The sequence below is a fragment of the Anopheles merus genome, chromosome 2L (genome assembly GCF_017562075.2).
Source record: "Anopheles merus strain MAF chromosome 2L, AmerM5.1, whole genome shotgun sequence".
Taxonomy (NCBI): domain Eukaryota; kingdom Metazoa; phylum Arthropoda; class Insecta; order Diptera; family Culicidae; genus Anopheles; species Anopheles merus.
The window spans coordinates 54016879-54039911 of NC_054083.1; the positions used below are offsets into that span (position 1 = coordinate 54016879).

The following is a 23033-nucleotide window of genomic DNA, read 5'->3' on the forward strand; positions in this document are numbered from 1 at the left end:
TTCACTTAAGTTGGGATAGATGCTAACTGCCCCTACCTCTATATAATTAGCTGGCAATAGGCCGACCGTGGCATTATGCTCTCCTTCGTACCAATTTTTATCAATTTGCCTTCTCAAATAAATGATATCGCCCTTGCGGAAAGACAGTTCCCTAGAAATGAGAGAATGTTATTGTGATGCATAAACGGGCGTGTACTGAAAACGAATACAGCGATGGTGAAAATTTACCTCACGCTCTGCCCCTGAAAGTTGTACAACGCTCGGGCAATGGTTTTGGGCTGCTGAATGATCAGCGGTTTCGGAGACAGATCAGCGGGAAAATCGTCATACCGGTTCAGCGGGATGGGCGATTTTTGCGATGGCAAAATGTTGTCCATGTGCCGCCGGGCATTCATGTCTTCCAATTCATGTATGTACTTCCGGCGGCGTTCTTCCTGATAAACCCGTCGCATATGCTCCGCCTGCCGATACGCAAGTTCATCGTCCGGGATCGGTTCCTTATACTCGAACCGGATCGGTGTTTTGTAATGGATGTTGACATCACTTTCGATGTAGCGGCGCGGAGACTCTGTGAGACACAAATGTGGTTGAGGTAATGTCAAAACGTGATTCTGCTTAAGCATCACAACAGTACTCAAGTTTGGCGGGAAATGGGGATTCGATCTTGTTAAGAGGGTACGTATCATCTTGTGTATAAGGAAATAAATGGAGTGGTGAATCATCGCCGTCTATTTTAAAGCAATAATCGTAATGTGAACAAATCCAACTGTTTCCGTTGCCGATCGAGCCGATGAGTGTGGTTGATGTTACTAGCGGCACAAGAGCCGGCAAAAGTTAAGGAATCTGTCAGTTTTGTTTTACATCACTTTCACTAGTCTCCCCACTACTATGCGAAACAGTCCGGAGGGGGATGTTAATGCTCATGCGTCGTTCCTGTATGTTGTGGAGGCATGTTGTGCAAGAAGTATCATATTTTTATTGTACCTTGACCGCTGTCGGTCCCCTTGGTAGCTTGTTTATCTGCAACCCTGCAACTACGGTTTTATGCCCTTCCTGCTCAGGAGAAAGCGTGCAAATGCGAGTAGCGGCCTGTGGTGCAACTGATGCCACACGATCGTCCGTGTTTGGGGAATGACCACGCGTGCAGTCCGAGCGTGCACACATACACACACCCAAACACTCACTCCGTTAACATTGTTTCATAGGCTTGGTGGCTAGTAGCTATCTGTTTCGTTTTCGAGCACAACTTTGCCATGAACATAAATATGCGATTGGATAACTGCTTAATACTCGTGTATGATCATCTTTTCCGCGATTATAACGCTGTTGAGAGCAAACCATTAGGAGTGTGGTATCGGACCCAAGTGCATATAGCAGCATTGGGTAGCAGCAAAACAATAAGCAATACCTGTGCATACTATATGCATTGTGATTATATTAAGACTGGTGTACTAACGGTATATTTTCGTCTTCATCGTATATTTCAGTACGTCCGAATGCAGTACATTAACATAGAGGCGTCTGCCTACGACCGGCGGAAAAGGGCAGCTAAAAGGACGGTGTCATAAACATAATCATGGTGACCATTACTAAAAAATAAAGGCACAGCAGTAAAATAAAAGCGCATCAAAACACTACCCAAATTGCATTACATCACATGTAAGACCCTCACGGCGTTTAACGACTTACCTCGGTCGCTTCGTCTCCTGTTTGGTTGGTTGCTTTTGATAACAAACGTAATGCGCATAATTTCTTGCCCAACTAATTTTGCGTGTGCCAATCGCCAGTAAAAATCAACACTGCTACTGTACCTTTCCTTTCACTTTATGATTTTGTTCTTTTAAATTGATGTTGCAAAAAATGCATCTCGCTGCGGATAACGCTATTGTTGTATATCGGTACACTATTCCCGTAGCTTAACCTTGTGACGGATTGTCGGTGGATGATGTTAGAAAAAGCATCGGTGAGCCCAAGACTATAACGGTACGCGTACCGGCCGCATTGATTACGGGGGAGTGTTACGCTTCGAATACAAAACCGCTTACTGCTTGTGATGAAAACACTTCACGCGTGTGACGGACGGCAAGAGCGCATTGAGAAACGAGCACAATATATTAAATTTTTTATGCTTGTGTTATCTCTTGTTTAGTCGATGATTTTTACGTCACCCATGGTAACGTATCACCATGGTACGACGATATCAGGTTGTGTATAAAGTAAGTCAGTGAGCGAACGAGCTGACATACGTGTAACATGCAGTTGAATTCTCCGCGAGAATGGAAGAGCGATTGTGGATGGCAAATGAATCTATACACTTCAGTTTGCAGATTTGTTTAGACGTTTGAAGAAGCCCCAGCCGTTTCGTTAGCTGCATGACAAAACGTGCTAATTTTCATTACAAACTGTTTGTTGCATACTACTAGCACATTATGCTTCGTTCAAATAACGAACCCTTTAAATTGTGTTAATTTGTTTCACTTTAACTGCAACTCGAGCTGGTTAAAACATCATTCCAAAAACCACCAATTGCACCAGATAAAAAGAGGATAGTACGAACGAACCTGCAAACATATTTGTTTAGAAGCACGTCGCGCTACTCGCACGTAAAACTGTTGTGAATCACACCCTCGAAAGCAACTGAACGAGTGACGCGACCCTTAAAGCGCGTGAACGGTGTGACCGAGAAGCGAAACCTTTGCGAAGCCACCTGTGCAAAGGCCCCAGTGCGACGCATATTTATCCCTTCCCCTTTGTACGAAGCAATCTGGCGCTCTCGTGCAGTGGCTCCCCCAGCACGCGATACCGGTAGTTTCGGTTGCATGTTGCTCGCGCATTTCTCGGTTCGCTCTCTTTTAATGTTGGGTTTTATGTGTTTGCATTCGATCGTACGCTCTTTCTCTTACTTTAGCAGTTTTGATCAATATGTCCAGATGTATGATGTATGTTTGCTTTGAAATGTGTGCAGGTAATTATGGTTTGTTCTTCGCGTACCTCTTCCATGCTCTTCAATACTTATGTCATTCAAACATTGTTTAACAGCAATGAATATGTGTGAAACACTGTTTCGGTAAAAAATACATAGTTAACACAGCATAGAGCTTGTTGTAAAGGCAGATTAGTATAGCAATAGTCAACTTGGACACAATAGATGAAGCCATCTTGCCTAAATAGTTAAAAGAATTCTTTGAAATAAAGCAATTTCATTGATTGCTGTGTAAGCCTGTTTGGGATTGATGCAACAACAGGCAGTTGCCACTTTTTGGATGAAAAATATTAAACAAGATAAAATAATCAAACCCCCTTCCTTATTCACTTGCATACACAAGTATATTAAAGTGTTGAATACTGGATAATCAGCTGTTGCCGTATGAAGTTTGCCTCGTGCTTTACTTTCACCTTCAACAGCCCTTCTAACTTTCACCAATTAGCCCCGCAATGGGACGAAGTTGCGAGAGTACCTGTGAATCCATTAGGCAAGAAGTGCCGGGTTGAGGAGGAGCAACGCATAGTAGTAGCTCCCCGAATCAGTTGCCAATGTCGCTGTGGCTTTGTTCGTAAATAACTTTTGTTGTTTTTGTTGTCGCAAGATATCTTGAGATGTAATTAAAATGTGTGATTCGTTGTTCGATTGCTAATAACTTGATCAAAGGTGATGGGGGCTGGGTGTGAGGGATACGGTGCGATGATGATGCCAAGATCTCAGAAACCAAACCGAGGGGGGACGTTTTTGATCAGTGCTTCCGTCTGTGGTGATACTGCGGCTGCTGCTGCTGGCAGAAAACGGACATGACTCACCTGGGCCGTTCGTGGTGATCGCGATCGGTGATGATGAAATTAAGGTTGGAGGTGGTGGTGGTGGTGGTGGTGGTGATTGTGCTCCTTTCAGGAGGGGCGAAGGGAACGTGACGTGCGGTTCTAAAGGGATGCGCAAACGAATTGAAGAGACAATGCAGTCGAGACACGGACTAGATGGTTTGATTTTGGACGATGATCGATGAGTTTGTTTGTGGGTGCGATAACATTTGAGTATCCTCTGAACAAGGGGTAGGATATGTTAGCAGCTGATTGGGAGAATACACCAGCTTAATGCGTAATTGAGACAGTTAAATGGTTTGTTCGAAGCATAGTACAGAGTGGCAGTTGATGATGGTAAGAAGAGTATGAGACACAGAGCAGAGGGCTTAGGTTAAGTTGGTGACTAGACATGATACGTTACAGATAGCGAGCGAAAATAAACGTAAGACGTAATTGACAACATTGAGTTTAGAGAGTAGGTCTCGAAATGTTTCCACAGTTGTTAGAAGAGTAATAAACAACAGTGGTTCATATAGAGTAAGTCTACGGTTCAAGAAGTAAAAGTGTAAGAAATCAATTTAAAACCTTCGAATGTAACAGATGGTTTGTCGAGCTGTCCTCTCGTCCCTGCGGTTGAGTTGCCAGTCATTAATTGTATCTTTCTCCAGAGGGCTTCAGCTTCTAAGCGGCGGTTGGACTTGGAACGTTCGCAAGCATCCTTGTGATCGCCAAATGTATCACCATTGGTGGTATAAAATTGTTTGAGACAATCTGCCCCATCGTTACTGTTACAGTCGCCGTACACCTTTCGATGTTTGGAAGACTGCCGCGGTGCAGAAGCAGAGTGCAATTGAAGCGAGTCTGGTTGATTCGAAAGGGGACGGAAAGCATTGTGGTGGCGGTGTGGACGATCCGGGCTCGGAGCCGATCCCTTGCGAACAATCAGCTTGCCCGGGGGCGATTGATTTGGTGCAGCAAGCGAGCGTGCATTATCCGTCGGCCTGGGGAATTGATGTGCAATCCACGTACCGGACAAATAGCCGGAAATGTCCTTCAACTCACGAATATCAGGCACGGAAGTGTACATCTTTCCGAGCAGCGAAAGTTCCGCTGGGGGTTCAAACTTACTTTTGAGCTTTTCAAACTCCTCACTACCAGAGGACGCGCTGCGACGTGCGCTGCCAGTTGGAGTTGGAGTAGTTCGAGACGATGCGCACGTATCATGAGGCGCCTGGAGTACTGCGGACGTCGTTTTGGCTGACGGATGATGCTGATGATGGTGGAGAGCACGCGTAGGCTTAATTTCTTGCTTAAGCGACGCTGTCTTGCTGATGACGTTTATATGCGGCATGAACCGATCATCCTTCCGAAAGGGGTTTTTTGGTATGGGTGATATTACGCGATCTTTTCGTGATTTGCGGCACCGGGCACGTTCCGACTGTGCCTCGTATTTATGTGTGATACGGGAAACGTCCCCCGATTCGTGATGGCGCACGATCGTAGATGGTGTCGTTTGCTTGCTTTGGTCTTTCTTGCTGGAGTTTTCAGTGTCACGTTTCTCGTACTCACCGAACGGTTGGCGACTTAGTTCTGAATCGCTCTGATAATGTCGTTCTGAACTTACTGCGATGTCTTCCGATTGGCGCCATATGTTCACGTCCAAACTTTCAAACTTATCTTTAATCTTTTTCACCTCACCCGTCTGTATGCAGGTAGCGTAGTCCGGGGTGGAACTTCGGGATCGAAAGGTGAACCGTTTCGGTGACATTTTTCGCACTGAAGTACGCTTCGATTCCTGGCTGGAACTATTGGCAGTGTAGGCGGAACAGGACACCGATCGCTTTTCGCCGAAAAGATCTTTTAGATCAGTGAACGATTGGGATAGCGTTATCATTGAACCGGACGATCCTTTAGCTGCGCTTTTCTTGCTTGCTGCTAGTTGTTTAGTCCCGGACTCATCCTCGGAGAGAGACGAATCCTCTCGGGCATGGTAAATGGTCACAGTGGGAGTGTCCTCTCCTTGCTTGTTTTCAAAATACTTGATCTTAGTTTTGATATCCTCTACAGGTGCATCGTCTGCTGCAGCCTGGCACAATGTCTGACTGCGAAAAATAACCGTTTTGTTGGAGGTTTCTGAGGAGATACTTTCGGTGTCGCAGTGCGACTGTAGCCGTTCTTTACGTGCGTTATCCTCAATATTTTTGTTGGCACCCGCACTTGTTTGTTGTCGGCTTGACGGTTGTTGTTGTTGTTGTTGTTGTGTTGATTTAGTAGTGTTTGCATCGCCCCTTTTCTTGGTGTTCTCTAACGATGAGAATATTGATTCCTCCGACGCAAGAATTGTTGGTCGAGCATTTTTTTTCTTCTTACCGATCGATGGTAGTGTATGATGCTTTTCCAAAATTTTATCCTTTAGCTCCTGGCAGAGCGATCGTGAAAGAGCAACACGATCAAATGTTTTTGAAGGCAAGGAGTTGCTTTGAAAGGTTTGTTGATTGCTCTGGGGGGATGATTTGCTGGCCAGTTTTTCGCCGGTTTTATGCTCGAGTTTAAGCGATTGCGCTCGAAGCTGGCATTGATTTACTTTATCCTGTGTGAGCACCGAGTGGCTGCGTACTTTAAGCAACGATTCCAGTCGGCTAGCTCTTTCGGGCACGTTGATGATGTATTCCTCTTGATGATGGTACATTTCGGAGGAAACGCGCGATGGCGTGGCCGGGTCCTTTGGGGTACTGTTGCTGTAAATTTCACTCAGTTGGTTCTTTAGTTTTTTCATTTGTTCTGACGATAGTGTGCTGAGCAGGTTACTGCTGATAATATCCAGCGAGTGGGGCTCATCTCTTTTTTCGCCTAGAGTAGAATATTTTTCCTCCAAATGGGAGGCGACATCAATGACTGATGATCCCCGCCACAGCGGTTTGTAATGGTCTTTGCGAGTTTCGAGATCGCGCAGTTTTGCATCCTCAAAGTTAAGCGCCTGTTCATTCAAAATACATTTTAAATCCTCTACCGATTTTTCTCGATTGCGTAGTCCCGTATCCAGGTCGCTTCGCCAGCGTACATCTTCTGGATCGCGAGGCAAGAAAAACAGATCCTTCTCGCGCTGATCTTGTTTGAGCTTGCTCTTCAGCTGACTCAACTCACGTTCTGCTTTCTCTTGGACGCGTACACGCTTCCAGAGATCGTAGTCGATGATTTCTTCTTCTCGCATGCGCCGAGAAGGCCGTAAGTCGTTGGACGAAGATGACGTTTCGCGTTCTAGCTGTCCGAGTCGCTCGAGGCTATTGTAGAAAGTGTTCAGCTCACGAAAGCGGCTACGCGATACACTGGAATCTTGGCTGAGATTTAGTGAGTGGCTGCGGACCAGCTCATCCTTGGGTTTGTCCAAACGACCCCGCTGCCCATTGGTACCACTCAGGCTGCGTGCTCGTATGATTTTCTTTACCTGTCCTTCTTTCCCTTTGAGATACTGAATGCGTCGACAGGAGGGCGACCGGGATGTGCGTTGCGCAATTTGGCACCGTCGACCCACGATCGTTCTTGGCGTGTCTGTACCGATCAGCTCTTCCTGTATAATCGTGCTAGTCGTAGTGGTGGTCGTTTTCTCTGCCGGTGGCTCACTGCGGCTGCGCTCGTGGAAGCTGTAATCTATTTCCATACGTCGCCCACGAACGTAACCAAATTGATGTTGGTCGTCTTGCTGATTATCCGTGAGTTTTATCATCGATTCGAACCGGTTTACTTGTTCGATTACGTCTCCACCAATCTGGCGTACGATTTGATATGCAGTGGATAGCTCTGAAATATCGGACCGGTCGTTGGTTTTAAATTTGGAGGATGATACGGGCTTCACTTGAGAGAGATAGTAATTAGATTGTTTAAGTGAAGGCTCCGAACGGCACGTCAGACTATTCCACATGCGGGCTTTTTCTAGTACACTTGTTGGTTTCCCATCGCCATCTGTTTCAGCTGGGGGCGGATGTCCTCGAAGGAAAAGTTTCTGGAAGAAATCATCACTGCGCATACTTTCGTTACGTTGTACCATAGACTGAAGGTGTGTTTCCTGTAACACGGGTGCGGGTGATTTGGCCTTTACAATCTTAAGTCCACGATCTAAACTGTTGCCCATAAATATTTTTTGAGCGGTTCTCGGATGGTTTCTGGTCGGTGGTATGGTGCTAGATGGACCGTCTGAAATACGCGATCGTCGGGTCTTGGAATTGGTAGAATCGATTGAATAAGTCGAACAAGTACGGGCGAGACTTTGATTTGAGGATGTTTTGGCTTTGAGCCCGAAAGCTTTCGATGCTTTTTGGAAGCTTGTTTTAATTGTGATGCTTGGAGTCGTGGTGCGCACTGTGGAGGATTTTCGATTGAAGGATTTCTTTAGCTGGTGATGATGTGAGCCATTCTTCTCTTCCCTCTTATACGTCGAAGCAGGAGATGAAACTCGATTAATACTTTTGTTCGAAGAATAAATGCTTGATGCGCTGCGATACGTCCCATGCGATGAGTAGCGTTTCAGTGATGACCTTTCAGGGGTTTCTACTCTGCCCACTATGGGAAGATACGAACTGCGCAAGGCTTTCTTGACTTCATTCGGAGATTTTAGTTCTGGATTGCGCAAAATGCTTGTTGAAACTGAAACAATTTTGGGTAGTTTTTCCTCGATGCGTTTCTTTTCTTCCGCGAACGTACGCTCCTTCGAGATGCCTCTACCGAATGCCACCGGACTTTGGCTCGCCTTTCGCTGCTGTCCGGTGGGGCTGCTCGAGCTTGCCCGATACGAGCCAGCGGTATAGCGTTTGGAAGCTACTCGTGTACTGTTTTCTTGATTTTTTTCCTCTTTCATCAGCGACGCGGATGTTACAATCGAAGAGCTCGAAGTAGCACCCCCGTAGAATAAGGGTCCCGCCGATTTTGAACGGAATTTTGATGGTTGTTTCATTCCCGACGATGACGACGTTGTGGTGGTGGTTCGTTCGAGCATCGTACGTCTATTAAATGTGTTTGTTTTGACCTGCGACATGATTTTTAACGTTGAGTTGCTGCGCGAAGACTTTCGGCTCGGCGGGGCGGGTGGTACGAACGTGCGGTACTCTTTCGGAAAAGGTCCAAACATGTCCAGCGGCCGGTGAATGTTGGCAATAGGATAACAGGCAATGGTCTCCCGATGGCGGAATGGATTGGTACTGCCGTCAGCGGACATGGCCAGTTTTCCGGCATTTGCGCCGTTGGATTGGCTGCCAGTCATACTTTCCTTAATTTCCACCATCAAATCCGACTCGATCTGTTCTTCACTGTGATCTGTTTGGAAACATGGGTTACGGTAGACCGATCCACGGAACCCGGGAGAGATAATTCAATGAAAATCGGTTCGTTTATACAATAGATTGGTGCAACTTTCGGCAGGTGTGCGTAGGATCAATTCTATAATCAGCAGCAGTGCTCTTGCCACACTCACACTTTTGTGTTCCACGCGATGCTGGTTGAACCGTTTGCTAAACTGGTACATTTTTCATGTGCATCACACTGTGTTGTAAAAATGGTCACACATTAGCTTTAAAGTAATATATTTATTTTGCGTTTAAAAATAGGTGCCTTTGCTTGTTGGTAAATTTACTGCATTTGTACTAACGTACCCACCATTACCAATACTGTGTTGCAAAGAAGAAGAAGTAATACTCTAAAATCCCTCCACCGTCACCCTAAGCCAGATCCGTCCTTGATGTAGTCTAATTATTGCACACATTTAAGACAATGTGAGACCCGCATAAAAAATAAGCCAACAGCTTGGTCATGAGATTGTTATCTAGTATCAGTGTTAGTGAGAACATGAAGAAGAGGTGAATGAATAGGTCGGGAAATATTAATGGTAGTTTTGAAAAGTGATATGTATGGTGGTGTAGTAGGGTGCTATAGTAGATCAATAGCATGACGACTTACCTTTCGGCCTTTCTGGAGCAGGTTTCCGAAACCCTTGTAGCGGGACTTCGCCCCCAGCTTGCATGTTTTTATAGTATTGCTTTTGCTCTACTGGACTCAACGCAGCACTGGCGGGAGGATCTCGTTTACGAAAGACCAGCGTAGAATCACTCTCGTACCCTTGTTCCTTCAGTGCTCTGAAATGATTGAATAGATGTAGGGTTCTTAGGTTAATATGTTTGGAAAATATAGATAAAATTGACCGAATGGAGAAGAAAATTAAATACTATTATCGATTATAGACCCTTTTCGCTCTCCCTAATCGAGTTTTGCTTCGTTTACCTTAACCCAACCACGGTCACCTACTGGTGGTCGGCTACCTCTTTGCGTTATGTGACAACAATATGCATTTAATTCCAAATTCTGTTTAATATGGGCTATCGCATGCACTCTTACCTTGATAAGTTCCCTTCAGTGTATGTCTTGCTAGTCGTCAGTTTCTGGTGCTCTAATTGCTGCAAAAGACATAAAATCGAGCATTATTGTGTTGGTAGTGCCTGCAGAAAAACAATTCAAGGAGTGTTATTAGACAGAAATCCTAAGCCGACTGATAGTCTGAAGGATTAGTTGCGCCGTAAAGGAAAAAATAAACTATAGCAATTTCAAGCAGCAAAAGTGTCTTAATGTATGAACGGTCCCAATTTTACATGTTCACTGGTAGACGATTTTTGAATTATTTTGAAGAATCGCTTCATTGGCCAGGTGATATTGTGAGCTTTAAACTTTGAGTAGTATAGGGCGTGTTAGAAAAATGGTATCTATTATTTACACATACATGATGCGGTGCGGTTTTGCGGTGGTGTTAGGTTTGCTATTTTTGTTTTATTTTGTACAGGCGAATAAATTCAATCGTGTTAAAGAATCACCTACACATGAGCTATGTGACCTAGTTTTGCATGATTACATACACATCACATGTTAGCACAAATGGAATCCCATAGGAGACGGACAAGCACCGATCGATTCTTGGATCATCCTAAGTGCAGTAAAAATACGAGCCTTCTACGTGTAAGTTTTAAAAAGTAAGCAAAACATTTATAATCAATCCAAAATAATGCGTAAAACGTAGATTAAAGATCAAATTTGAAGAAGATCCGTACCCCGTTAAAAATGTCCATTACTTCATCCCACCACTGTGTTTTGTATGGTGTGCGCATACATTTTACACACGTGATTACACAATAATAGGGGTGGAAGATCGTTAACAGTGGGAATGTCATTCGTGAAATGAGAAGAGTAAAATATTCGAATAGATTAAACGTGTGGCAGGAACATACATAGTGGAAATTGATTCAGCATTTTTGGCTGGTGTTATAGTAGAACAAAGTATCGCCTTTTTACAGTCGCTATGCTCATAACTTGCTGCAAGTGATCAGTGAATTGTTTATAATTATTTAGTTGATGGTAGCGAGTACGATTGCAATTGCAAGTTGTAAGATTGCTCCTTTTTTGTAACCAATTCCACCCGTATGCTGCATACAACATTACCTCTTTGGATTCTTTTTCCGAGATTGACGAGCGGCCCGGAATGTAATCTTCAATTTTTCCTGGCTGATTTTTATAGGAAGAATGTACCGACTTTATCGACTGTTGGTGGTACTGTTGAGGTGTTGTGGGTTTATTCTGCAGCGTGTTGAACCTAATAACAGATGGGCATAGATAGTATCATTGGAGAGTAGTATCGAGTAATAAACAAATGTCTGTTTTACTTACTTGTTGTAGCTAGTCGAACTTAGCCCGATCGGTGTTCGTCTACGGTCGAGTGTGCTATACTTGACGGTGTAGTCCGAATCGTAGTTTGGTTCCGGCTCTGACTGATAGCCGCTAGATTTGTAAGGATATCCTAAAACCATATTTGAAATGATTAAGAACAGTGATTTAATACCAGAACTAGCTGAGTATATAGCTAAAGCAAACTGGCACAAACACGTGCTCCCATGTAAAACGTTGGTTTAAGTGCAAAATGTTGTTACGTGTTGTAAAAAATTGCTATGTCTGATAAGATGTTGCGGGGGTACCCAGATATAATTTTATATAACTTGATAATAATGATATCAATATGATAAAACGGGTGCAAAATGTATGGCAAAAGGAGATGAGCAAATGGCGCATATGTAATCTTATGGTTAGGATTAAAGTAAATCGGTAGTAACTGAAGATAAAGACAGACTCTTATCACCTCTGCGAGTTTTGTATCGAACGGTAACATAATCGGCTGGAAAGGGAAAAATGCGTGGTGTAAAAAGTATAGAAATATGCACTGTTTATTTGTTTTTGTTTGATTCTTTGTTTCAATAAACAAAGCAGATCCTAATTACTCACCATCGTCCTGGGTTTTGTGCAGCGTTTGGTACATTTGTTTATACCATTTGTCTCGATTGCCTTCATCAATTTCCTAAAACAAAGTGAGGTCGTTTTACTTATTTCCAATCTTCTGTTGATTGATTGATTGAAGATCATTTCACTTTGCTTTGAAACTTACTGATCGTAACGTGAGTGGCATTCCTTCCCTGGTAATAGGGCCGATGCCATCAACCTTGTGAGCGGTCTGTTGCATCTTCCGATCCTGGGAATAATTGTTATCTTGCAAAGATGTGGTAGCTTGTTCCGATCTTTGTCCTATTGAACATTGAGGACAGAAATTAGTTAACAAAGACTTTTGCGGCTTCCATTTTGTTGCAGGTACTGACCTACTAAGGGCTTTTGATTAGCTGTAGGATTTATGATGCCCGCGCTACTCTGTCGAGAGGAGTTCGTCATTAAAGACGATGAGGTGCGAATAATACTAGTAGTTGAGCCTTTCTGCTGGCTCTCTGATGTTTCAGATGCTTTTATAGTCGCTGTTTTTCCATCTAGATATGAAACTTATTGGTTAGTCGTTAGTCAACACACTTGGTGCGGATATTGATAAAGCAATGTATTGTGCCTAAATGTTATTACCCGTTTGCCCCGTACACTCAACTGTAGTATGCAGATCAAACAACAACCGTAAGATCGGGAGAGAATTGTGCTACCCAACCGGTGAGATGGTTGCACTCTTGCGTAGGTTCGTTTCGCAAATTTTAATAGAACATTTCTTACCTTTCGATTTAAGAAGTGTATTTATCGTTGGGTCATGTGAGATGGTAGATCTTTGCTGGGGTGGAAATCGTACTTGGGTAGCCTGACCTTGTGAGCGAACAGGTGCCCCAAGCGTTGGGTTTGAGGCGGAGTTTTGAATTGGGTAGGGTTTGAAGTTGTCTGAAATGGGCAGTGGAGGATTGTAGCCGGGCTGGTTCCAGGGGGGCGCTACCACGGTCGAAGGATCAGCCGGACTTGGGGTTAAAGTTCTCCGTGTTGGTTTTGGCGATTCAAACCCGATTGGACGGAATTCGCGACGTTCCGTTGCGGGTGATGGGGGCGCGCTGCGTGGTGTCCAAACGGGAGATTGTTGTGATGTGTTAGACTTGTTCTTGGATGACGATCGTTCGGCAAGTTCTTCCTTCGTTAGGACTTCTGTAGATCGATTGAAGGGGGACCACACTCCTGAAAGATTCAATCTCAAATGAGTTATGATAGTTTTCGACAAAATTTCAGAAATGTAAATAGTAAGTACACATATATACGCAACAATGATTTAAATATAACAACAAAATCAGGATCAAAGCATATTCTTTGCATATAATACAATAATACAAAGCAATTCTTTGCATATAAGCAAGCCTTTCGATTACAATGTTATATGTGGTTGAAACCAAAATCGCGGGTGATTGATAAGTATAAAGCAATATATTTCAGAACTTTCGATTTAATGTCTTTATCAGCACACAGTTTTTGTGAGATTTTCTTCTATCGTCGTTCTTCGTTTTCCATCCGCAGCAAAGAGAACGTACAACCATGTAGGCGTGATTCAGAGGATATTATTCCCACGTCTGTTTTCAGACGCAGGTTGGTCAGACATGCGTCCCACGATTGCGGTTTGCTTATGGTAAACCGTGTGGCATTACAAAATTAGGACTGCGCGCTAGGATGGATACAAGTTTTATTTATAAATTCGTCATTTTTCGACAAACCAGATCTGAATTGGAGCGACGACTTTTTTTTTCTATGTAGAATGAGCATGAATGAGTTGGAAATATATATATATTGTTTGAAAATGTATAGTTACTTTGAAACCATGCGTGTAAAGCTATATATCAACAAATATATCTACAATTTTGACTCGCCTGAACCATGATTACATTCAACACTGTTATCAATCGCAAGTATGTCTTGTGTTCAAAATTTGTTCGTAGCTAAATCACAATTACGTAACAAAAATAAAAACAAAGCATACAAAAAAGCTTATTGCATTATCTAGATGACTCATGTGCCTTGAATCTGCATGTGAACTGTATGGAACACTTCCATAAGTACAGTCAGAAAAAATGAACTAGCTGTAAACATCTGGACTCAATTTTTAGCATTTACCCTCGCAACTGAACGGCAAGAGTTTGCGAGAGCACGACAGCACATCGATGGGTGTTGATTTGTTGAGGTTTTTCATTTTCAATTGTAAACATTCGTGTTGGATTACACTGCCTGAGACTTTAAATTACATCATTAGGCACGAGAAAAGACGATGAACTAACTCCTGTCAGTATCGTAAGTCTTTGATATGCGATCGAGCTATGAATGCTTGTATGAATGTATGCTTGTTTTGTGTAAAAATAGCGTACATTACGTGTTAAAATGCTTAAAAGTTTTAATATATGTTTCAATCTTATTTTTCCATCTTATTTTATGTTTTTTAAATACATATAAATTAACAATAAATCAAATTAGGATATCTTTAGGAATAGAAGTTTTACCAAAAATCTTGACAAAAAAAAGTCCATGAACTTTGTGTATCTTAGGTTATGCATTCATACAACCTCACTTACCTAGGCTAGATGTTTTTGCCTTAAATTTAGGGCCAATTGTTAACGTTGTTCCGCTCTCTGCAATCATATCGATCACCATGTAATAGCTATAGTATATGCTAATGTCTGTTTAGTTTCGCAATGTATTAAATTAAACGTTTATGATAGTTTATGATGTACAAAATAACTATCGCTACTGATTTAGAAGTATTTGTGCGCTTAACAGATTGTCCCTAGGAATAAGCCAAACATGTTTTTTTTTTCAATAAGAATCTTCCCAAGGAATACTATGCAAGAAATTGTAAGACAAACTCGACTACTAACCCTGACCCATATTCGACGTCTTAACGATCTTGAATGGATCTTCAACTTCGTTTTGGTAGTCTGCCGCACGAGTGTGTATGTTTACGTTATATCGCAAGCCGATCGAAATTCGTCAATTCAACTTTAATACGTTGGCTTTAAGTTTGCAACATAAAAACGACATTATAGATACACAAATGTACTGATCAGTTTCAAAAACAAAAAAAAGAGAAAAAGGGAACTACAGTGAAGGTGAGAGAGCAGGGATATGCACTGGATCATACACACGACACGCATTCACTTGGCACATATGTAGATGTCACTTAACACGATGTGATCGATGTACTAATGAGTGCTGTTTTCATAAAAAAATTAATATCAAGTATGTGTAGAATAATGCACTGCAGAATTCACGTGGTGCCTTTAACCGTGGTTAACAATACGAAAGCAATCACTTTTACTGTCGCCGTGTAATGAACAAATTCATTGCCGTAATCAAATCGTATCTATCTATTACAATGAGTATGCAAGTAGTTTTTTATATTGAAACTACATCCTATGCATAAATTGGCACAACATGGTGATGGCGGATTTTCTCATTTCATCTCACGCCAAATAACACAATTACACTGATCTTTCAGCAAAAGACCCAACTAAAATGATTTGAAAATTTACAAAAAAATGACTGTTCGGTTGGACTCTTTTTCTCAGACTACGCGCGAAGAACTATCGCCCGCGTCGATCGTTTAGAACGAGTTTTCTCTCGCTGCTGTCGTCCGGCACAGCATTTTCTTTTCTCCGTTTTAAGTATAACCCTGCGTTGGTGTGTGTATGCATACTGACCATGCGCACTTGGTATTGCTGAGTGCACAACGGGTATAGCTTTCGTCTACTCAGTTGGACCGAAGCCAATAGTTTACAAAAAAAAGATACTTTCTTCTTATCTAATTGTGAAGAATCATCTCTGTTCTCTTGATCCGTTCGACTGGCGTGGTATAGGGTTTGAAAAAGGTGTATTCGTTATAACGGTATTAGAGTAGCTCTTGTTTACCATTTTTTCACGCCGTCACTCGTACGTACGCCGTCACTCGTATCGTAATATGTGAGCGTATATTTGCGATCAATGGCTAAAAATAATAATGTCTACGTACCGCGCTCAACCTTTGCTTTCTACCGTCTACTTTAGAGTCTGCGTCTCATCATCAGTTCAGTATCGGACAAGATTGATACGCTGCACTGCACACTCACGTTCATCGTATGCCGCTTAAACTACTACGTCAATGTTTTGAATGGCTTAATCCAATTGATCAGTGGAAAAGGTGGTTGCTCCAAGAAGATAAATACAAAAATCTCAAATCATTCGTCTTTCTCACTGTTATGGTAAGATTATAGTAAGATTATTACAGGTTCGAAACCTAATAGTAAAGTTTTGTCCTTTGATTTAACATTGTGACTGCATCATTAAGCAGTAAATCTCATCACATTGATGAAACACAACAAATGTTGTTGTGGTAGCACATGATAAACAAAACCAAACAAATGGTGAATGTAAAGTATTTTCTCAAAGGCTAAAAGAACATATCGTTACAACAGTCATCATGGCTTAGTGAGTGTTATAATTGCCGCGTTAAAGATGTTAGACTGTTCAGAGATCAGGATTATGTTACCTCTTAACACAAACTGTACACGCAATTACAAAGCAGCAAACAGCAACAGTACAAAGTTACATAATAAATCCTTGAATTTTACATAACACAATCATTCTTTAAATGCATCAGTAAATCAACAGCATGAGGTATTAGTCGGGGAAGACAACAGGGCATCAAATGCGTATAAGGATACAGTGCCTTGCAAATGCAAATCATTAGCGGGGGAGAAAAAGGACCAACATCAAACATACCGCGCGAAAATAAGAAATCTTTAGCAAGCACTAGTGCGTGATCAATCTCATGCAGCAAGTCGGCTCCCGAGAAAGAACCATTATCAGCATTAACAGCATCACAATAAACTTGTCCATAGATACCATTGCTGGGCGTACCGGGTTTCTGCTGCGATTCGTCCAATGACGCAGAACTGTTGTAGGGTTTCCGCTGGGTTATCGTATTAACACTACTGTCAATAGAGTTTTTTCTAATACGCTGTTCGAACTGTTGGCACTTGTCACTGACGCTAACTATCGGTTCGGAAGTTGGTTCATCTTTTTGTGCCGAAACAATACTGTTGTTATCGACATGTTCTCGTTGGTAAGTAGAGGCACCTTTTAAAGGTTGTGCTGCAGTTGTGGAACCAATACTTTGCTGCTGCTTTTCCTGGTGTGTAGCAATGAGTGCTGCTACATTAACCTTGATTTCGGTAGAATTATTATCTTCCAAATGTGATTCATTGTCGTGATTTGATGGGTCTCCTGCACGGGCTTTTCCCGGTGCATCATTGGGTTTGTTTCGAGATACAAATGAGATTTTAGACGTTGCGAGAGGAATTCGTGACGGCGAAAAGTTTCTCACTAGTGGAACGCATAAAATTGGAAAAGAAAAAAAGAAACAATAAAAACCTCAATAGAAAATTATCGTGTAGAGTTTACTTTCACTTTGTTTAAAACATAAGTTTGGAAATAATACAACATAGTCGGTGCACAGATATGGAATGTTGTAGGATTTAAATCTCACTAGTTATTTATTGTGATTAATTTACAGTCATTCACAGTTTCTGTCATTGTTTTTAAGGAATCGTTGGGAACAAACCATTTTTATATCGTATGATAAGGACCAGTCTTCACGCACAAAACAATATAATGAGTATTTTATGTATGGAAAGTACAAAAAAAATTACAATGGATTGTTACATGTCTATAAAAGCCGTTCACAAAAAAGGTTACAAATTTCAACACACAAAGCTAAACATATTGCAGATCGCTTGTGGGAAAAGGATATTATGAAACGGGAGACATTGTTGATCATTTGCGGAAAGAGGGTGATATGAGACGGACGACACTCCACACAACTATCCCAACGGTGATTGGGACTAGAACGGACATCCAGGACCTACTTGCGCTGTTAGTTTCATCCCGTCGTGCCGCAGACTCACCGGTATGAGTAGGTTGTTGTTTTGCCGAAACATTATTGTTGGGCGTAGTCGTAGATTCAAAGTGCTGCCTGTCGGCGATCGCTTCGCGTTGACGGATTTCTCTAAACTCTTTAAACTCTGCTTCGATGTTTTTCCTGCTTGCTGTAGGTGTCGATGGTGCGCTCGCAAATCCACCGCCGCGTAATTTGATGACGTGGTTTGCTTCTTCAGCTGCGGCCTGCGATGCCATTAATTCTCGCACACGATCTTTGACTTTTTTGGTGAACGTTTCTTCGCTATTTGTTGCGGGTTCAGTTAAAGTGTTAGGTGGTGGTGGAGGTGGAGGAATTGGTCCAAGGCCGGATGCAACGGTAGCATTATTTGCGCGATGGTTATTGATGAATGATCTTTGCAGATCATGTTGTTCAAGTCGATCAATCATATTAAGACTCTCATCTTTTTGTCGATTGTCAGAACCAGTACCAACCCCAGTGCTTATCATCATCGTATCATTGATATTGGCAACGCTAGATCTTTCTATAGCAAAATCCCTCTGTTTTGAGACAAAATATTTTCTGCCGGGTTCAGCATTCCTTGGAGGATTGGACTCATGGGAGGGTACTGTGATTTGTTGCAGTTCTCTTTCAAATCTGGCCGTTTCTAATTCCAGTTTGCGAAATTCTTCCTGTAATTCAGCATCTTTTAAGAAACTGATCTCTGTACGCATATCGGCTACCTTTGCTACCTTCGGTTGGTGCGGTGAGGTGGAGGAATCATTTGCAATTTCTAAAGGTTCTGCACACCGGTTAGAAAATTTTGATTGATCTTTGTGCACAGTTTTATGCTGGCTTACTAATATGTGTGTTCCAGTCGTATTGCTACTCCCATTAGTAACTGTTTCACAACTAGTATTTTGTGAATTTGAGGGCAACCGAACAATAGTTTCTTCATAACTGGCACATGAATTCTGTCCACCGTGATCTTCATCGCTCTGTTCTATTTTTGGTTCACGGTCGCTGTTGCTCCCATGGGCCGCTTGGTTTCGTGTCAAATCAGCTACCGTGCAACCACTCTGGGCATGGATTGCCGGGGAAACTTTGCAGAGTTTTTCTACGTTTCCTTCATGATGTCTTTCCGATGAGCTCGCGGTACTGCCTTGGTCTTGTATTAATTTGAATAAAACACTTTGATCATCGCACGAAGCGCTTTTAAAAATTGTCTGCCGCTCAGGTGATGCTACTGCATCGACACAATCTTCCGTACTAGTTTGATTAGCATTTGCATGATCACTTTTACTAGGATGATCGCTACTATGAGCTTGAGCATTTGGCCCAATGGTAGAAGATCCGGTCGAATTCGACGAGAGCGCCTCTACGGTCAGCGGAACTAACTGTGCAAGGGGTGGTGTGTCAGATCTGTTGATTTCTGCTGAATCGGCCGAAAGTTGACCCAGATTAGTCACGTTTGCCTTTTCGTGTACCGGAGGTGGAGGCAATGGGATTGCCGGTTTAGCCACCACTCGCGGCGCAGGAATGGGTTGCGGTGTAGGTGTCTGAACAGTTTGATTTTCCTTTTTCACAACAGTTTCAACAGTAGAGTCTGCCTCCGAGGGGTACATGTTTTTCTCGATTAGCGATGGTGTTTCCTCGTCCCGAACACAATGATTCACCGTAGAATCGATGCCGAACTTTGATGCACGATCACGATCGATCACTGAGAATGGCGGATCCTTCAAAGCCGTAATGGCATTGTGATTATTACCGAGGACAGCCGATGCGCGATCACGACCAACGACTACTACAGAGGAGCTACTAACCCCGAGCGATGACCAATTTTCAGCTGCTACGGTTGTATCGGATGCTCCGCTCTTTAGAGTATTTCTATACTCGCTCATCTCCTTCGCTACGTTATGGACCTGCCGGTTGGCTCTCTCAGCTTTGTGAAGCTCACACAGATCGCCACGAACGCCACCACTTAACGTAGAATCATTAAGAATAGCGTCTTCATACTCGCGCATTTGGTTTGGCTGAAAATTGCTAGCCCGCGCATGCGTTGCAGAATCTCCACTGTGGTTGAGAATGTCGTACTGTAAACACTGATCTCCTGAAATCGCAAGATTTTGCGTACAGTCATTTGCCTTACAAATACGTGGATCAGTTGGTTCGTCGGTACCTATATGATCGATAAATTCTTCAAAACTGGGTGTATCGACATGTTTTAGTTCAAGGTGTTCAGGTGTTTTCTCCCGATTGTCCGCGTCTAAATCGCTAAGATCATCCAGACTGCTTGAGTTTGAACCGATATTGATTACTTCAGCCTGCATCATTTCATTATTGACCGTTTCCGTGGTGCAAATGCTTCTGTACTCAACTGGTGCAATGTCGCTCTCCTTGGTGTCTACTAACATACACGTTGTTGCAACCTGATGCTCTTTATGTTGAAATCGAGTTGAAGCGCCCTGGCGCGGAATATCACGTCGCCGCTTTCTCCGTTGATGGTGTTTTATAAACTCGCGCAGTACATTTGCCGGACTGAATTTGGTTGTTACGTGCGCAACAATGTTTTCGTCTCCACCTGCTCCATCAACTAAATTATTCACAGGCGCTAGTTGAACTGTGTGATCGTTTGCCGGTAAAATGTGTGAATATTCACTGTCACTGCATTCGCTGGTTTCTTCTTCTCGTATTACTTCTAGCCGCGAAGGGTGTGTTGAGAGACGAATAAAATTATCACCGGTTGGATCATGACTGTCCTCGTACTGTTGGTAGATTGTAGATGGGTTTCTTTCCCTATCTGCAACGGCACCGTTATCGTTGTCGTCGTCGTAAACATCCTCGAGCTCTTCGATTATTATCGATGGATGGCGATAATCATCTGCAACAGTGGACATTCCGTTTAAACACTCTTGTTTTGAGGAGGGCGAATCCACCCTATACTCGGGGCTATGCTCTCCATCCGGTTGAAGATCCATGCTCTGGTGAATGTGTACCAAATCAGCTGTTCTATTCGCCTTCACCGCTGATGTTGATCCATAGTCGCTACTCGATTGACTACCTCTGTTGGCTCTGATACACGAACTACACCTCATGTTTTCCGATTCAAAATGACACTTCTTCTTACTCACACGATCGCATTCTGCACTCGCATACAGCCATGCGCGTAAGTGCTATCGTATCTATACCCTATCGTATCCGCGACTTAACCAACACACGATCGTTCACAAATCTACCACCACATAGGTTTGGTAGTGTGTTTTGCCGACACTCATTATCAATGTCACTACCGTGAATGCAAGAACGCCGCGAAACGTACCGAACAAACGTAAATGGTGGTGGACATAGAGTTAGTTAGGCTGTCGGATTAGTAAAAGTTGCTACAAGCTACGATTTTTGAAAATTGCACAATGTTTTCACTAACACCACTATTCAATTGGCATCGCTTATATTGTTGATATTACAATGGCATCAAACCAAACGTGCCTTTGCATGCACTCCCAAAATAGCGAGTCATCGCAATATTCTTTTCGTTCACGGTATAGTATCGTACATATGTTTATGGCAATCACTACGCACAACAGTTTCAGACATAAAATCCCAACACAGTTTTCCGGCACTCCTATTTGGTTCTAGCGCTTACGTAGGGACGTGAATTGAATGCAAAAGAGGTAATTTGGCACTCAACCAATCTAACACGGCAATGGAATGTGTCTCGGCTCGTTTTCATAAAACACCATGCGCAGTCAGTTCTAACAGAGGATCACTATTCGACTCACTTTATATTTTCCTTACGTCTCTGTACTGATATCTGGACCGTGCCACTGTGTTCTAGCGTTTGAACAGCTGATCGAAAAATTCAAAGCTGTGTTAAGTGTATGATCATGATTATTTGTTTAAACAGATATTTACTGTACACTTCCTACGTAAATTCGTCTATTGCGCTCACGTGCTTTGAGAAATGATAGAAAAACACACATATACTGAGTATGGCACTACAACAGTTTCGTTTCTCATTTCACTTCAACAAACAACGAACGGAGTTGAAATGTGTAATTTCACTTTTTGAATAGTATCGTGCCTGACGCCGGCTAAAGCTAAGAGAATGCTACCGAATCTTGGCAAGCGCACACGTCGAGTGTTTATGTCCCGTGTGCACTCTGCAGCCATCTGATTTGGATAGGCCGTTTTCGAGTGAATGAGAAATGGAGCGATAGAATGCTAAAGGGGTGTTTTTTCTCGTTTCAAATTTCCTTTTTTGATGCATATTGCCATCGCACCACCGCGAAAAGATTGGCTCTTCTGTGCAATGGAACGAAAGATGGGATGACGTATGTGTTTTTTAGCTGCTCCCCTCGCGCTTTATTTGCTCAAACTCAGTTTGTGGAGGCACGTTGTTTTATAGAAATTTTGTGGCACGTATTTTATTAAATCAAAACAGCACTATTTTTAAAAGGAACTATATGACCAAGAAAAATATACACATTCACAGGGACTTTACGCTTCGGAGCTTAACTTTTTTCATCAACGAATAGGCCTGGGTCTGCCTTTTTCACTGTAGAAAACTTCGCTTAGAATATACAAGTTTACCCATTTCAGGCTGTTATCAAAATTACTGATAAGGGTTTACACCGTTTCACTGACACTCATACGCTCATTGGATGTGCGTTTCTCTCCAACGTTGGAGAATAGAACGGGAATTATAAAGTTGACCGGCATTGCTGGGACACGTTTTCACAATACATCTAAGCAGAGGTAACACAGTGTGGCGTGTAGGTTTGATAAGAGGTGTAAGTCGCAATCATTGGAGTATACTACAACAGATGTTCATATTTCTGTTTAACATCAACAATGACGTTCTTCCCATGCACAAACAATCTGGCTTCTAAATTTACCACAAGTGGGTTAAGATAGTTAAAATTGGGAATTTGAAGTGCATAACAGCTTGAAATCTATTATCTTAGTGTATGTTATGTTACCATCTGGTATTGAGCTATGCTTCAAAAGTGTTTTA

The 23033-nt window shown here is 42.6% G+C and overlaps 1 protein-coding gene across 11 annotated transcripts in view; it reads right to left on the bottom strand.

Annotated features, from left to right (window-relative positions):
* LOC121594351 overlaps positions 1-23033 on the bottom strand; it is a 32515-nt gene that overhangs the window by 2159 nt on the left and 7323 nt on the right. Inside the window, exons 1-16 of one of the 11 annotated variants that reach the window (XM_041917516.1) lie at positions 18048-22471; positions 17002-17466; positions 14682-14738; positions 12862-13305; positions 12471-12632; positions 12263-12399; positions 12103-12175; positions 11960-11995; positions 11494-11623; positions 11269-11419; positions 10881-10913; positions 10177-10235; positions 9742-9917; positions 4924-9102; positions 229-568; positions 37-151 (exon numbers count right to left, since the gene is read on the bottom strand). In XM_041917516.1, coding sequence (XP_041773450.1) covers positions 37-151; positions 229-568; positions 4924-9102; positions 9742-9917; positions 10177-10235; positions 10881-10913; positions 11269-11419; positions 11494-11623; positions 11960-11995; positions 12103-12175; positions 12263-12399; positions 12471-12632; positions 12862-13305; positions 14682-14738; positions 17002-17466; positions 18048-21114 — 9624 coding nt within the window. In that variant the 5' untranslated portion in view covers positions 21115-22471. Of the gene's footprint in view, positions 1-36; positions 152-228; positions 569-4923; positions 9103-9741; positions 9918-10176; positions 10236-10880; positions 10914-11268; positions 11420-11493; positions 11624-11959; positions 11996-12102; positions 12176-12262; positions 12400-12470; positions 12633-12861; positions 13306-14681; positions 14739-14984; positions 15959-16986; positions 17467-18047; positions 22474-23033 lie in introns of those variants that run through there. The other 10 variants (XM_041917525.1, XM_041917522.1, XM_041917520.1 and 7 more) reach the window with 10 other exon arrangements.